Here is a 14,086-nt window from a genome sequence, read left to right on the forward strand (position 1 = left end):
ACAGAAAGTCCATGAAATCACCTTGTTTCCGGACAAAAGTGTGACATAAACCCTCAATGTCATACTCACTGAGAAAGTTTTTGAATTGCAGATCAGGTGTGTATTTATATAATCCTGAGCAGCCTCGTTAGTTTATTTCTTAGCGAGTGAGTATGGTTTACGCTGCTTTTAGCAATATTCCAGCAATATCACGGCGGAGTTTATTTTTTAAATCTAGCGCTCGGGGTTGGTGTTACTTTCAAGCTGAACTTGTCCTTATAACGCCTAATGTGCATCCCACACCTGTACCAGCATCTACATTGCCGCGCCAGAATACATCTTGATGGCATCACAGTGGCGATGTGGAGGCCAAGTGGTGAAAGACTCCGCCTGTCACGCCAAGGTTCGGGTTCGATTCTCCACATGCCCATTTCTAGTATCTTCGACGTGATATTAGAGGAATATTACTAAACGTGTCTAAAAACCAACTCACGTTCTTATTATAGAGGTGGACCGACCATTATCGTTTACCTGTAATGACAATCGCTGTAGCCTATAGACCTATGCCCACATGCACAAAGCGATCTCAGCGCTATATGATCGTAACTCTCATAGTCTAACATAGACTTAGATACTCATAGCGCTAAGATCGCTTTGTGCAAGTGGACCCAGGTCTACAGGCTACAGCGATTGTCAAGTAAATAACACAGAGATTGTCATCTAAAGACAAAGGAAAAGTATGATAATTATTATTGTCATAAACATTCCATGGACAATGCACATCTTGGTACCTTAAAGATGAGGATGTTTTCGTTTTATACGCATTATCCAAAACCAGCTTAAATTGTCAAAATGTTAATGAGCGAATAAACAGTAAAACCCGACATCCCTGGTATAAACACTTTACCTCGCAGTGGAACAGCAGGGTAGTGGAGTTATTGTCAATGGAGCTTTGTGGAACTGTCGCACACGAGGCTGGTGGATTTAGGAGGAGTGCAATTAACGAGGAACAACGCTGGTTTCCCTCCCACCCCCTCCGATTCCTGTCATTTTACATCGTACACGAATCGTTTATATTTCAATCTTTTCACGGGTCAGCGGACAATTTCTACACCCGTTTTGTACTCATCTCATCCCTATTAGCAAATCTCGTGGACGAACAATTCCGCGCAGACCGTAACTGTCTCCTTAAATCAACCCGCCATACAACACAGTTACCTATGATCGCGTAACGCCTTTTCTTAAGGGTGGCGTAGGGGGTCTTTGGCGTGATGGAACGCTCATTAGAAAGTCGTGAAGGAATTAATGGTGACTAAAGGATTATGTGGCCGTTACTTGCTCCACTGACGTCGTGGTGAGCTTGGAAGCTGTCTGCAGACAGTCGTCAGACAGTATCTGTTCAGCTGCCGACATGGACACACATCGGAGGGAGAGTTTGGTAAGTCAACTGAATATTTATTATTTAAACAATTGTTTACGACGTGAAATTAATAACATTGTGTATAATTATTATAATGGCAGAATAAATTGTGAGAAAATTATGTTTATCTACAGTTGTTAATTAGTTATATAGAATGCCTTACTCGCGTGATCCGTACATGCATATGTGTAGTAAAGCAGTTGTAATTTTTCAAAAGTTAATTAAATGTTAATTAAAACATAATAACTAAAAGTTATATTTGTATTCGTAACAACCATGTACTACTGTATACTTTATATCATTGACGTGTTCTGTTTCGGCAGATATTCTAGACTGCTTATTCTTTTGCATTGGTGATTTATATTATACGTACGAATAAAATCTAACCCGCCATGTTGGGTGACACTGGAAAAACCTTCATCCGGGACATCTCGGCCCCAAGGCTCTGATATAATTTCTAAAGTTTGTCATACTCACAAAGTTGTTGAAATCATTGAGCAAGAGCCAAGTAGAGTGATGACAATTAAAGTTATATTGTTTTCCCATGTTGTACATAGTTAGCGTTGGTGTTGCGTTTTTAAATATTTGAGTATATGTCTATTCAGAGCATACCGCCAGGTATGCTTGAAAGCTAACAGAATGTTATTATTTTATTTTGATATATATTATTGTGTTTTAAACAAGTGTAAAATGCAATATACATTTACATGTTATGCTTTCTTTGAAAACTGACAAAGGTGAAAAGGATAATATTATCCTTTATCATTTAACTTAAGCATTTATCCATGACATAAGCTTATGACATAAAAACATGTATGTCATACCCCAATGACATAAGTATGCAAATTAGATAACCGGAAGAGCGAGCGGTTTGATTTGAAACTATATAATATAAGTGAAGTTACACCATAGATATAATCAGATAACACAGAATCGTTGTTGTTACCGTTATTAAAATTTCAATTATTCTGCAAAAGTCTGTTCAAGTATTTTGTTTAAAATAATCCGAGGAACTTTTTTTCTCAGCGAATTGTTTATTTTGGTTTACATGGCTATGGAAAACATGTATCACTACGCACGATCTATACGTAAGATTTCGACAAGCTGCTGATGGTAATGTTTAATGCAATTATTCCTTAATTTGGAAGCAAAAATGTGAAAATGATAAATAGAATTCATCACTCGTGTTTTTTAATATGGGAAATATCAACCTCGTCCCGTTAATCGGTATTTGCCGAGCCTTTGGCCAAAGGCTCGGCAAATACCGATTAACTAAGACTCAGTTGATATTTCCCATATTAAAAAACACTCGTGATGAATCCTCTATTTATAAAAGAAAGTATAAAATTACAAATTGGATTTGACCAAACATTTACTAGGCGGAATATAACATCACCATCGAAGCATTTCTTGCTTTTTCATTTTTAGCCACCATCATAACAATATGGGTGTAAACTTTCTTTTTATGACATGTATTTGTATGCAACTGGAACATAATTAAGCAGGTTGCAAAATATATTTTCCATAGAAAATAACGTTTTCTAAATCGTATCACGTATTTGCTTTCTGACGAAACACAAATATTTTTGTTGAGAACGTGAATCAAAACAGACAATAAAATGACATGACAACCCTGCGTACATCCGCAGTGTTATACAGTATACCTCGGTGAATCTTTCAACAAGGATCTGTGGTATGGCAGACCTTTATCAAAATGAGGTCAAGGGCACATACAGATATTTTAAAAGATGCATAGAAGGGAATATGTAAAAATAAATAAGTATTTCTGTCCCGTTACAGACACGTAAACACCTGGCAGAGAGACGGAGACGAGCCAAGATAAACTACTACCTGGATGAAATTGAAGCTTTGATTTCGCCCCCAGCCACAAAGGTAAGGTAACGAGAGATGACATTATGTAAACTATAAAAAACATATCAAAGTATACCGGTTTGGTTTGGTTTAGTTTGTTGTTTTACGCCTCACCCAGCAATATTCCAGCTATATTACGGCGGTCTGTAAATAATCGAGTCTGGACCAGACAATCCAGTGATTGACATCATGAACATCGATCCACGCATTTGGGATCGATGACATGCATCAACCAAGTCAGCGAGACTGACAACCCGATCCCGTTAGTCGCCTTTTTCGACAAGCATAGTCGCCTTTTACGACAAGCATAGTCGCCTTTTACTGCAAGCATCGGTTACTGAAGATCTATTCTATTATACTTGCGAGATAACGAGGTTTGAGTATATATTCACGTTAACTCGGCTATGACACATTCGCTATCTCCTGTGCAGTGGAAAGTTTTCAAAACTCTCAGCATGCATGAGGTCATAACGTGATGACTGACAGCGCGCCATTGTTTAATGGTGAAAAGGTTCAAAGTAGATTTCAAACAATCTTGAAATTTAAAAAGTTAGGGCGCCGCAATTAACTGTCGATGTTACGACCCCTAGCCTTGGAGCACTCCAGTCGTCCTTGATGGGTTCGAATCTAATCCCCCCCCCCCCCCCTATTATGATTTACCTGTCTGCTCACGATGCCAATCACCGGATTGTCTGGTCCAGACGCGATTATTTACAGACCTCCGTCATATAGCTGGAATATTGCTGATTGCGGCGTTAAACAATAAAAAAAAACACAAACAAACATGATGCTCATTGGCTCAATTTGTTTGTCCTGTAGAACTTCAGTACCCTTGGAGTATTTTGTAAAAAACATATGGACCAGAATTCCATGGATTTTGAGAAATCACAGTGATGTTGTCGTACAGCATTTGTGTTACACGTAAAAACTCAGCAAAGGATTTCAACGTCCAGTTAATGGTCAATAGCCTGCAGTATTGCCCGGACAGTTTCGACCATTGGTAGTTGCCCCAGGCAAACTGACCAGCGACGCTAACCGCACCCCTCCCGGCCCCCTACCGTCAGCTTACACAACTCCCCACCCCTCTCCTCCCACCCCTGCCCACAACACACTACCCCGACAAAGAACCATTCACATCTGAACTTCCAAATACCTATTAAAATTAGTTCTTGCCTCTCGTGACACGCCCACCAAACACGTGACAGTCACGTGGCTATTGCCTGAGGGCTAATTATAGCCCTGGTCGACTAATAATAAGCACTTGTTAGTGTTTTCTTAAGTGATTTTGACGCTTGAGTAGGAGCCCTGATCTGTCTATACATTGTGTGGTCACAGTGTAGCCGGGGAGCGTATTGAATCGGCTGCTGTGGGCGGGGTTAGCCGCCGGACAAGGATTCATCCGGCTTGTATTTTTTGTTAAGTTAAAATTACGCTTTAAGAACCATTGATTGGATAATGAGATAAGAATTATTATGAAAACACCAATAGTCATTCGTGAAATTTGATTTAAATTATTTGATTGTAAAAGAAAATAGAGGCAACTGGGGATTTTACTGAAATTCACCTCAGGGGAGCGGTGTTAACTAAAGACGTTTTTTCTCACAACAACTATAGTCTTAATAACTGAAATGTCTTATAAAATTATCATTTAAAAAATTAGTCCACATCCAAGATGACCTTAACGGAAGGTTAACATAACTTGTTACAAATTCAACACAAAACTTACAGTGACGTCAATAGAAATTTTAAGTTTGAACTAAAAGTACAAGGATTGATAATCACTCGAGTCTCTTGTTACCGTTAGTGGTAGCGGGGTCCTTTCTAACCATGTCTTATCAGTCAGTAAAATGATATTATGCGCGGATTTCATATAACTACACCGGAAACCACTTTAGTGTGGATCCTGTTAATTCTGAAACCCTTCACTCCGGATGATATATCGGGGAATTTATTCACGACCCGAAATTACTAAAAAAAACATCATTTATCAGAAGGAAAACGTACAACTTCATGGATAACAACTTCTGGTTAATTGTATATAGAGGCGTTTCGATGTAGGTTCGTACACCGTTATCAAGCTGGAGCTATAAACGGTGTAAGAATCTAACATCGAAACGTCGCCATAAGCCATACGTCAGAAGTTGTTATGCTTTAAGTTGCACGTTTTCGTACTCACTAACTTCTGGAATGTCAATCAAATAGTCACTATTTATCAGTGTGTCAGTAAACTGTGTCTACTTTGGGTATCCATATTCAACTACGGCCTACTACCACCACCACCACCACCACCACCACCACCACTACTACTACTACTACTACTACTACTACTACTACTACTACTACTTCTTCTACTACTACTACTACTACTACTACTACTACTGCTGGGCGGTCGGGTAGCCTAGTGGTTAAAACGTTCGCTCGTCACGCCGAAGACCCGGGTTCGATTCCCGACATGGGTACAATGTGTGAAGCCCATTTCTGGTGTCCCCCGCCGTGATATTGCTGGAATATTGCTAAAAGCGGCGTAAAACCATACTCACTCCACTCACTCCACTACTACTACTACTGACCGCCTCCGTGGTCTAGTGGTAGAGCGTCCGCCCGGAGAGCGGAAGGTCCGGGGTTCGATCCCCGGCCGCGTCATACCAAAAGACGTTAAAATATGGTACTTGTTGTTACCCTGTCTGGCGCTCGGCATTAAAGGACTAAAACAAGGACTGCTCGGCTCGGAGTCAGTATATAAGCGCAATAATCTTGGACGCAATAATCTTGGACGCGACGTTAAACCCAATTTCACCTCACCTCACCTCACCTCACTACTACTGCTACTACTACTACTACTTCTACTACTACTACTACTGATACTGATACTGACACCAATAATAATACCACTCCCACAGTCTATATCATCGTATGTCGTGTTGCAGGGTACACCGGTGAAGATGGAAAAAGCCGAACTACTTGAAAAGACAGTGGCCTACCTAAAAGCGCTGCGGTCGAGCGGTAAGCACATATGACTCAGAGAAATGTTTGACACGGCAGTCAAAGATGGTCCAGCTATGTTGACATGGCAGCGTCATGAAAATAATAGAACCTGGGTGAGGGAAACTGGTGATCAACAGCATGAACTGTAACCATGTTCCTTGTTTGGACTCCACTTCCATGCGACGGCCCAACAGGAACAAACGACTTGAGTTTCGATTAGACGATTATTTGTTCAAACGGTTTCTAAATACAGTATTCAGATTCTTCTCAGCCTACCGAAAGCAATGTGAAAAGTTGGAGTAGCTTTCCGACCTTAGCTCTCAGATTCTCAGCCTTTCTCCCCGACTGATATTTTTGCCCTCGTGTTGTAATCTCCCAACCTGTAACACGCCCTTTCTCGTATGATTAATGGACAGCCGAGGGTAGATTCTAGTTTTTCTCTTCTAAAACTGTTGCTTAAACCCCTGATTTATTAACCTCTACAAGGGTCCTTGCTAAAATCCTGTTTAGTTAGCACGTGATGCATCATCTTGTCCTACATCCAGCGGCCGCTTCGTGGTTTGGACCGCGCCCCCGACCCTGACCCCCTAAAATGCTATTTATTTAACTGCGACCTAATGATCCCCCGTCAGACAGAACTGGTGCTCTCTGTCAACCGTGTCGTACATAGCCCCGAGTTTTACCTCCTCTTGCCAGTACATTGGTCCCTGTCACCCAAATCCAGAAAAACTCCCTGCTTGACACATTTCGAGTTACAAACACAGATACATTTACAGTAAACTACGGTTATAACGAACTCAAAGGGACTACTAATTATATTTCGTTATAACCGTAGTTCGTTATAAGCATATACACAGCATAACTACAGCAAGTAGTCCGGACCAAAAAGTAAGTTCGTTATATCCGTCAGTTCGTTATAAGCGTGTTCGTTATAATCGTAGTTTACTGTATATACATTCATTTTTGTAGTTTACATATACAGTTCTATTCCATGTACAATCAAGTCACTTTATATTTAATTATATTAAATCAATAGTTGATTTTCTACATTCTACCACGACAAGAGCGCTTTGAAAAAGGTTCTCACCTTATTACTCAAGTTCAAGATTAAATTTCACATTCTTGACTAGTTGAAAATAACGATTACAAATAACTGTATTTATAAAAGAAATGAATGCAATAACCATCCATAAATATACATTTAATCAACATCCCATCTCGCATTGTAGGGGTGACAGGTTATATACACAGGGACAAAAACATCGCTAAACTCATTTTCTTCTCAAATCACGTATTTAATCCGATGATTGTGTAGCCATTACCCAGCTGTTTTACAGTGTGTGTGTGTGTGTGTGTGTGTGTGTGTGTGTGTGTGTGTGTTTTACTAGCGTATGGTCTGAAATATGTTTCATCATGTTTGCTAAGATTGGTTGGTTGGTTGGTTGTTTAACGCCGCAGTCGGCAATATTCCAGCTATATGACGGCATTCGTTTATTAATAAGATGCTGTTCTGATATCGAACGTGTAAATTCTAATGGGTTGTCGGCAGCCATTGTGACCGCCTCCGTGGTCTGGTGGTAGAGCGTCCGCCCGGAGAGCGGAAGGTCCGGGATTGGATCCCAGGCCGCGACCTACCTAAAGACATTAAAAGATGACACTTGTTGTTGCCCTGCCTGGCGCTGGGTATTAAGGGGTTAAAACAAGGACAAGTCGCCTCGGAGTCAGTATACTTTGTCTGAGTGGGGTATTCATGTGAAAACTGCGGCATGGTATCTCAGTGGGTGAGCACTATAAATCGGCATCGGTCCGGACTAGAACAAGAAGCCACACACACACGTGCATGCACGTCGTCTAATGAGTACAATGATCTTGGACGCGACGTTAAACCCCAGTTCACACCTCACTTCACCCAGCAGCCTTTGTTACTTGCATCGACGAGTAGGCTTTCGATAGGTCGATGTTTTCATTAGCAAGGTGTTGTATAATTTTCTTTGTTTGTTTCTTGTTTAACGACGCACTTAGCAATATTCCAGCTATATGACGGCGCTCTGTAAATAACCAAATCTTCACCAGACAATCCAGTGATTGTCATCATGAGCATCGATTTGCGCAATTGGGATACGATGTTATATATGGCAAGGCTTGTTAATTTTGAGGCGTAGAGTGACATTAGATACCCGATTGTAGTATCATATTATTCAGTCAGAATCAAGCATTCGTTAGTGTTTTTCTAGAAACGACTAACACCCCGAATCATTCTGGGATAGGTAAGGTCAACAGCAACGTATGCTTGTGGAAGGAACTGGTTTGTCTGGCCCAGACTCGAATATTAACATGGCTGGAATGGAGCGGCATTAAAACACAAACACCAGACCCACTCGCTAATACTCGTAATTCTGTTGCAGGCGTCGACTTTCGTCATTTCCGGCACCAGCAACTGCCTCGACTACAAGCGCCACGAGTAGGTGTCTACTCTCCCTACAACCTTCCGCCCATTACGGACAGAACGTCACGTCAAGATGACGCCATCACTGACGAATTCCAGCCATTGAACCTGAAGACACAGTCAGACGACGATGCCAAAGAACAGAACTCAACCTCTGGCCCTGAAGGCCTTAACCCAGGAACTCCGAAAGCGAAAGACATATCTGACATTTCCAGTGCGGGAGTGACCTTGTTCCCTGCTGCATCTGTAGAGTGTGGGAGCGATCCTCGTACTTGTGACACTTCTGTGGGGGGATACCTGCCCCCTGAGCTAGTGGTGAAGCAGGAGAGTGACACTGATCTTTCTCTATACACACTGGACCCCACTCGTTCAGGAAACTTAGTGTGGCGGCCGTGGAAGAAATTAGTTTAGTCTGCACGGGTCCTTTAGGTAGATCACCGTGACGGACAAAGTCAGCGCATTTCAACAATAAACACATTTGCCATAGGTGTAAGACTTGTGTTTGTGTACCAAAGGGATTGTCCAAACACACCAACATACGGTACAATTTTCATGTCTAGCCATTCAGGCATATACACCAGGAAAGCTCTGAGGAGCAGGAGGTTGTATATTCTCTTTGTCCTTTTCCAATTCTCTCATCAAGATGATTAATTGGGAAAGAAAATAGCAGTTCTTATATTGTAAATCTCAGTGGTCAATGTATTATGTATAAGTTTTTTATGGACATAATATTTTGAGCATCAGTAAACAAGTCTTTGAGAGGCATTTAGAAGTTAGAAGAACATGCATCACAATTTCTTTATTGTTCATGACGACGTTTCAGGGATTTTTGCACCTTCATTAGGCGAAAAATGTTGAAGCGTATTAAGTTGAACATTATACACGCTGATTTGGTTACACAAGATAGGATTAGTGTATAAAGATAACAATAAAACGAAGAAGCCAATGCCATTAACGCGAGAGAAGCCAATTATGTTGTCATCCACTGGTTTGACCGTGTGATTCAAGGTCCAGTCTTATAGTTGGAATGTCATCTCCCATTTGTCATACACCCCATTTGTCATACACCCCATTTGTCATACACCCCATTTGTCATACACCCCATTTGTCACACGGCTTAAAACAACAACTGTTATGGTTGAGGGCACATCAGGTGTGTGATATAATATTATTCCCTTAAATCCGAATACTCTAGTCCTGTCGTCAACAACTGACTGAGAACTGGTACAAAAGAAAACACAATTTATACAAATCAGTGCTTATTCTTGATGCATTATTGTTTTACACATTGGAATATATTTTAGCGATGTTTGATAGATGGAGCCTTCCAAGTTCCTCATATACCATGGAATTTGGAGTACATTTTGTTTGTGATAAAAGGATATTTTTGGAAACGCAAATGAACAGCTTCTAGTCGTTGAGATGTGTTCAAATCCCCACACTTCGGGGGGGGGGGGGGGGGGGGGGGGGGTCAAGGATTCTGAAAAGTGAGTTGTGTCCCACAGCGGATTTGAACCGACAATCTACATTTTCACACATTTTATAAACAAAAACATATTTCCAAAATTAATATAAAAACTCGGGATTATATTGATCGAAGTGCCCATATCCTGACGCGCCTTCTTATTGGCTTAGCGCAGTTTAGTGACGGCATGCGACAAGGGGACGAGCCTTGATTTACGTTACGTTACGGAATGTGAGCGCTGGGCTGATATAGCTGGGCTGTGTCGCATCATATAGAGTTGACAACGCGCAGAGAGAGTCGGGAACCAGCTAAGGATTTATTTCGTCACTGTGCCTATAAGGTAATGCTTATTTCGTATTTGTACACCGGTTGCGTTGACCTCAAAAGGAATGAAAAGAAATCGACGTTTATGACACATGACCGTCAAAAACATATTTAACCCCAAACGAATTGTCTGACATTATATTACCGTCAGAATGTACATCATTGTCGGCACTGGTGCGATTCATGACATCGTAACAGTAGGCGTCTAGCCTGGTCCAGAACGTGTCTGCAACACGTAATGCCTTGCAACAAGCAGTGGATTATATCCCTTTATGGAGAATACGCTCGGACACCGTGCACCTTGTATGCATGTACGTTTTAACAGGTATCGGTTACACCCAACTCACTCACTCCTGAAGATTCCGGGGTAGAATAGGTTTTCAGCAACCCATGCTTGCCGTAAAATCTTTAAATTTTTCATATAAAAACAGAACAACTCAGCAGAGTATATCTTGCCCCTCAGTTTACATACAGCTTAGTGGTGTACTAGTCAATATCTTGAGAATTTGGTATTAATGCTATATTACAGGATGCACAAGACCCGTGAAGATCCGGGGTAGAAAAGGTCTTCAGCAACCCATGCTTGCCGTAAAAGGCGACTATGCTTGTCGTAAAAGGCGATTAACGGGATCGGGTGGTCAGGCTCGCTGACTTGGTTGATGCATGTCATCGATCCCAATTGCGTGGATCGATGCTCATGATATTAATCACTGGATTGTCTGGTCCAGACTCGATTATTTACAGACCGCCGTCATACAGCTGGAATATTGCTGAGTGCGGCGTTAAACAACAAACCAACACACCAACCAACCACTCACTCATATATTTGTGGACGAATGTTGATATATTTGATGTATATAGACTCGAGGGCGAGATTGTATTTATATTCAATATCATTTGTAAGCATTTAATGTGATTAATTTGAAATTCGCGTTGATGTTTTTGATTACCTCAATTTGAACTAAATTGACAGAACTGACAAAAAACAAAAAAACAAACCTGAAACAAAACACTGTTATGCAGTGAAGGAATGGCTACTACACTGCGAACCAAGAAGGAACAAGAGCACCTGCGTGAAGAACTGCATGTTCCCGAGGCAAGGTAGTTAACTGACTATAGAAGTTCAGTTTCCAACCTTGCCGAACTAGGCTGGACTTGTGGAGTTATATTTGGTTGGACTAACGAGTTTATGCATAGTCCAATCAAAATCGCGTTACGAAATCGGCATCCGGTTCGTAAACTACCGGGCCGATTTCGGTCGATTGCAGGATTTGCCGAGCATGTGTACAGATATTTTCCAAATCTTTTCATGTTTTTAATCAAGGTGCTCACGTGATTGATGCACTTCGCGATTTAAGACCAGTTTTATTACAATAAAGATCTTGATTATCGATCAGATCGCCTTGACTTGGCGCCGCCATTTTGTTTGAAGCAAATGCAAGTGACATGAGAGGTTCTGATTGGTCCATAGGAGAGGCTTAGAAGGGACATAACTCGTAATAGCCAATGGTGGCGCTACGATCGAGCCCAGGAATTACAGCCTAGTTCGGCAAGTGTGGAAACTGGACTTTTAAAGTCAGTAAACTCTCTTGCCTCGGGAAGATGCCTTTGTATTCGCCCTGCGAGACCTTGCTCAATGTTACAGTTTTGCAGAGTTCCGCTGTATTTTCTGGGTCGCATTTATTACAATGTTTTAGCCAATGATCGAGACCAGGAATTGCAGCCTAGTTCGGCAAGGGTGGAAACTGGACTTTAGCCGGTTTATTTTGAGATGCCATGCCGCTGTTCAATATGGATAACTCACTCAGACACAGTATACTCCGAGCCGACGCATTGTTTGGCATGACGCAGCCTGGGATCAAATCACCGATCTTCCACTCTCAGTTTATTTTGAGATGCCATGCCGCTGTTCAATATGGATAACTCACTCAGACACAGTATACTCCGAGCCGACGCATTGTTTGGCATGACGCAGCCTGGGATCAAATCACCGATCTTCCACTCTCAGTTTATTTTGAGATGCCATGCCGCTGTTCAATATGGATAACTCACTCAGACACAGTATACTCCGAGCCGACGCATTGTTTGGCATGACGCAGCCTGGGATCAAATCACCGATCTTCCACTCTCAGTTTATTTTGAGATGCCATGCCGCTGTTCAATATGGATAACTCACTCAGACACAGTATACTCCGAGCCGACGCATTGTTTGCATGACGCAGCCTGGGATCAAATCACCGATCTTCCACTCTCAGTTTATTTTGAGATGCCATGCCGCTGTTTAATATGGATAACTCACTCAGACACAGTATACTCCGAGCCGACGCATTGTTTGCATGACGCAGCCTGGGATCAAATCACCGATCTTCCACTCTCAGTTTATTTTGAGATGCCATGCCGCTGTTCAATATGGATAACTCACTCAGACACAGTATACTCCGAGCCGACGCATTGTTTGGCATGACGCAGCCTGGGATCAAATCACCGATCTTCCACTCTCAGTTTATTTTGAGATGCCATGCCGCTGTTCAATATGGATAACTCACTCAGACACAGTATACTCCGAGCCGACGCATTGTTTGCATGACGCAGCCTGGGATCAAATCACCGATCTTCCACTCTCAGTTTATTTTGAGATGCCATGCCGCTGTTCAATATGGATAACTCACTCAGACACAGTATACTCCGAGCCGACGTATTGTTTGGCATGACGCAGCCTGGGATCAAATCACCGATCTTCCAGTCTCAGGGCAGACACTATATCCACTGGACCACCTAGGCTTTCGCATGTGTCATAGACTATCGTGGCCTATTTTCGAAACTATCGTAGCCCTACGATATCGAAAGATTGATTGTCATAAATCTAAGATAGCTCCATACCTGTCGTAAGTTTATTTTAACTTCATCCATGATGGCGGCATACTTTTCCTTAGATATTTTTCAAACAAATAATCTGCTTTACGTTCAAGCATTGATATGTCATTTAGTTAAACTGTGTGATTCAAATTTACACTTCGAAAACACGAAGAACGCATCAAAGATTTCATGTCAGAAATGTTCTCAATCGCGACAGGGATCCACATAACTATGGAGTAGCTTACGATATATTTTTATCCAAATCCATGCTGACGAAGTGTGAAACAACATACATTTTCGATAATTTGGGAAGGATTAAAACGGAAGGTGTCGGCTGGCTATAGAGATGACAGTGACCTTATTGATAACTCAAGGGCAGCTAATCTAAGTTCATACTCTAACTGAGAGTGGTTTCTCTTTGTATTCACCCGGCGAGACCTTGCTCAATGTTACAGTTTTCATCAAGCGCAGAGTTCCGCTGTTGTATTTTCTGGGTCGCATTTGAAACAACGTTTTAGTCTTTATTTACGCAAATTATATCAATCTACATATGTGACGAAGTGCAAAACCATAAGCGTTCTGCATCAGGTTTTACATCTTAAATGGTGTGGGACGAGCGGTTTTAACAACTGAATATAACTATACAGTGTAGTACTTATTGATTTAACAAGGAAATACATGTGATCAAAGATGTGAATAGTATATCAATTTGTAGAAAGAGTATATTTTATTTTTTTCT

The 14,086-nt window shown here is 41.4% G+C and overlaps 1 protein-coding gene across 1 annotated transcript; it reads left to right on the plus strand.

The window, feature by feature from the left end:
- Positions 1–1,343: 1,343 nt before the first annotated feature.
- On the plus strand, positions 1,344–9,163 carry LOC124118027. Its single transcript, XM_046480069.2, has 4 exons — positions 1,344–1,417; positions 3,200–3,292; positions 6,199–6,274; positions 8,662–9,163. Exons 1-4 carry the CDS (start codon positions 1,391–1,393, stop codon positions 9,111–9,113), a joined length of 648 nt encoding a protein of 215 aa, XP_046336025.2. The 5' UTR covers positions 1,344–1,390; the 3' UTR covers positions 9,114–9,163.
- The last annotated feature ends 4,923 nt before the right edge of the window (positions 9,164–14,086 follow it).

Source organism: Haliotis rufescens, unplaced genomic scaffold (assembly GCF_023055435.1).
Source record: "Haliotis rufescens isolate VD_foot unplaced genomic scaffold, xgHalRufe1.0.p SCAF_29, whole genome shotgun sequence".
NCBI lineage: Eukaryota > Metazoa > Mollusca > Gastropoda > Lepetellida > Haliotidae > Haliotis > Haliotis rufescens.